Source organism: Octopus bimaculoides, chromosome 1 (genome assembly GCF_001194135.2).
Source record: "Octopus bimaculoides isolate UCB-OBI-ISO-001 chromosome 1, ASM119413v2, whole genome shotgun sequence".
Taxonomy (NCBI): domain Eukaryota; kingdom Metazoa; phylum Mollusca; class Cephalopoda; order Octopoda; family Octopodidae; genus Octopus; species Octopus bimaculoides.
In genome coordinates this window covers 26586298-26589629 of record NC_068981.1, presented here as the reverse complement: position 1 = coordinate 26589629, position 3332 = coordinate 26586298, and the positions used below count along the sequence as shown (strand labels likewise).

General features: G+C 37.2%; 1 protein-coding gene across 1 annotated transcript in view; it reads left to right on the top strand.

Annotated features, from left to right (window-relative positions):
* LOC106868281 (sphingomyelin phosphodiesterase 4) overlaps positions 1 to 3332 on the top strand; it is a 29436-nt gene that overhangs the window by 3496 nt on the left and 22608 nt on the right. Inside the window, exons 2-4 of the mRNA XM_052974681.1 lie at positions 130 to 213; positions 682 to 897; positions 2094 to 2190. Of these exons, the coding sequence (XP_052830641.1) occupies positions 130 to 213; positions 682 to 897; positions 2094 to 2190 (397 nt within the window). The remainder of the gene's footprint in view (positions 1 to 129; positions 214 to 681; positions 898 to 2093; positions 2191 to 3332) is intronic.

Genomic DNA, 3332 nt, shown 5'->3' with positions numbered 1-3332 from the left:
ATCGATTAAGCTAAACTCCCCCACTACAAATTCCTCTGCAAATTTAAGATGTATAGAAATCTCGCTTTATGAGACGCTATCATATGTAAGCGTATGAGACATGTATAAATTTCTAATTTCTTTTTGCAGGTGGAATTCCAGAATGCTATTTCGAAACCCCTGGTAAAGCGTTTTGAAATGGTGACTTCAATTATCATGAGCATAAGTACAAAGGTAAGTACATCCTTATGGATTATTTATCTTGGTAATACTCTGAGGATCTGTAAAAGACTGGAGGTGCTTTCTCAGAGTTTTCCACCATTTATACATTGTTCATTAACAGTATATTGGATGCCAGCTTAAGTTTTCTCTTCCTTCTTCCTCATATATTAATAACATTAAAACTCAATTACCTTTTTTTCTTAACCCTTGTACTGTATGTCATGTGTTTCCCAATGAAAATGTATGTAAAAGTGGAGTGTCTACTGTTGGAAATTACGTGGATCAAAACTGTAGATATAAGCAGAAAGGTTGAGGTGCATACTGAAATAATTAAAGGAAAAAAATATAGTATTCATTTAGTGCTCGTTTCTCTGAACTTCCATTGAATTTCTTTTTCTGTATATGCTTCATTAAGAGTAATTTTGATGTTGAAAGTTGTGTGTGTCTGTTTATTTAATTTCTGCTTTGTGTTTTATATAGGAAGCTCACCATATTTTCCCAACTATATTAGAAAGTATTTTCGGATTTGGCCATGAACCTGGTTGGAATTTAGAATATATCAACAAGATCAAAACACCGGAAGAATATGAATATGGCAGGGCTTTTCTGTCACCAAATGGCCCCTTAATGAAACTGGTATATCGCCTACAGTCAGATCCTTATTTATCATATGATTTCCCCTTGCATTGTCTACCAGTAAGTATGGTTATTTCGTTTTACTTCTAATGTTTTACAAACATTTAATTCTTTAGCATTTAAACTGACCTTATCCAGCCCAAATATTCTACCTGTTTTATGTTCAAACCAGCCAGATCAAGCCTTTCATACCTACCCTACAATGTCATTGTAAAAATAAACACTCACATGATCAAAATCAGAAAACTATGGGATAATGCATGAAGCATTACATTTGATACAGCAATCTGAATGCCTTAGAGTTAAAGAAAATTTTAATTTTTCTTATACTCATGGCCCTAAAATCAAGATTATAAATCTGTGAGGATAGTGAAACTGACAGGTTCGGCTGTGAATATATATATCTATGTGTGTATTTCTGTGCATAGATGTGTGTGATTGTATGTATTTATACATATGAATATAATATATGACCTCTTTATTCCACAGAGATCATCTATTCAAGATCAATAAATTAAGCGCCAAAGGTGGCGAGCTGGCAGAAACGTTAGCACGCCGGGCAAAGTGCCGGTATATTGTCTGTCTTTACGTTCTGAGTTCAAATTCCGCCGAGGTCGACTTTGCCTTTCATCCTTTCGGGGTCGATTAAATAAGTACCAGTTACGCACTGGGGTCGATGTAATCAACTTGACCCCTTTGTCTGTCCTTGTTTGTCCCCTCTATGTTTAGCCCCTTGTGGGCAATAAAGAAATAAGAAACATTATCATTCACTCTCTGAGTGGTTGGCGTTAGGAAGGGCATCCAGCTGTAGAAACTCTGCCAAATTTAGATTGGAGCCTGGTGTTGCCATCCAGTTTCACCAGTCCTCAGTCAAATCGTCCAACCCATGCTAGCATGGAAAGCGGACGTTAAACGATGATGATGATGATCACACTAGGTGAAATGCTTAGCAATATTTCGTCTGTCTTTACGTTCTGAGTTCAAATTCTGCTGAGGTCGACTTTGCCTTTCATCCTTTCGGGATCGATAAATTAAGTACCAGTTGCATACTTGGGTCAATCTAATCGACTGGCCTCCTCCCCAAAATTTCGGGCTTTTTGCCTAGAGTACAAAAGAATAAAGTACCAGTTGAGTACTGGGATCAATGTAATCAATTAAGCCTCTCCTTCAAAACTTCTGGCCTTGTACTAAAGTATGAAACTAATATTTGACCTCTTTTTACTTTTTAATATATTTATTGTCTGAATTTATCCTAGGCACCAACAAGACGTTTGATTGAAGAAGGAGCTGTACCAGTATTTTACGCCAACAAACTACAGATGCAAGCATTTGGTCGCCCTTATCTAACTCTCAATATCCTTTTTAAATATGTACTGCTACATACTTATGCATTATCATCATCATTGTTTAATATCTGTCTGCCGTGCTGATGATGTTTTTATTCATTTGTCTTGTAGAAACTGATGTTTTAAATTGTAAACATATTGATGGCAGAATTGCAGAGGATTAGACAAAATGCCTTACAATATTTAATTATGTCCTGAGTTTGAATCCCACCAAGGTAGACTTGGCCTTTCGTACTTCCGGAGTTGATACTAATCAAGTACTGTGGTTAATTTGACTACTCTGTTCCTTACATAAGTATTCGGGCCTATGTTTGAATTAATTATTACTAATTTCATTTTACTATGCATCGATTTGATTTTTACAAATTTTCTTTGCTGCTATTTCCGGATCACCTCTTCTAATGCCTCCCTCCCCCCTCCATTATAGCAAGACACCTGTTTTCGCCTCTCTGTCCCTCTGTCACACTTTAATCTTTTATCCTCTGACACAAGTTCCCCACCTCAAATGTCCCCTGCCCCTCTCAAAATTTTTTGTCTTGCCAAGTTACTTGGTGACCCTGCCACGTAAAAAGAGTCCAGTCCACACTGTAAAGTGGTTGGCATTTGGAAAGGCATCCAGCTGTAAAAATCATGCCAAAACTAATTTTCCCTGTGCCAGTGCCACATAAAAAGCAACGAGTTCACTCTGCTGAGTGGTTGGTGTTAGGAAGAGCATCCAGCCGTAAAAACCCTGCCAAAACAGACACAGTAACCAGGGGTAATATTCTACCTGACTGGCACCTGTCAGCCATCCTACCCATGCATGCATGGAAGATGGACATTAAACGATGATGATGATTGTGTAATAATTATAATGCATGTTACTGTCATACAAGGTATACAATCTTCCATGGTAATATCTTCAGTTTTGGGGAAATACTATCTTGCTTGAAAACAAATGGAGGTTTAGTGTCTGGAAGAACATCCAGCCATAGGAAAATCTGCCTCAGTGATTTCCAGCTGAATCATGTAGGCATGGAAAAGTGGATTTTAAAACAATGATGAATATATATCATCAGCAGCAACATTTCGTGTCCGTTTTCCATGCTGGTACATATATATATATGACTGGAAGAAGCATCACACTCTTTTTTAGGTACTTTTATATAT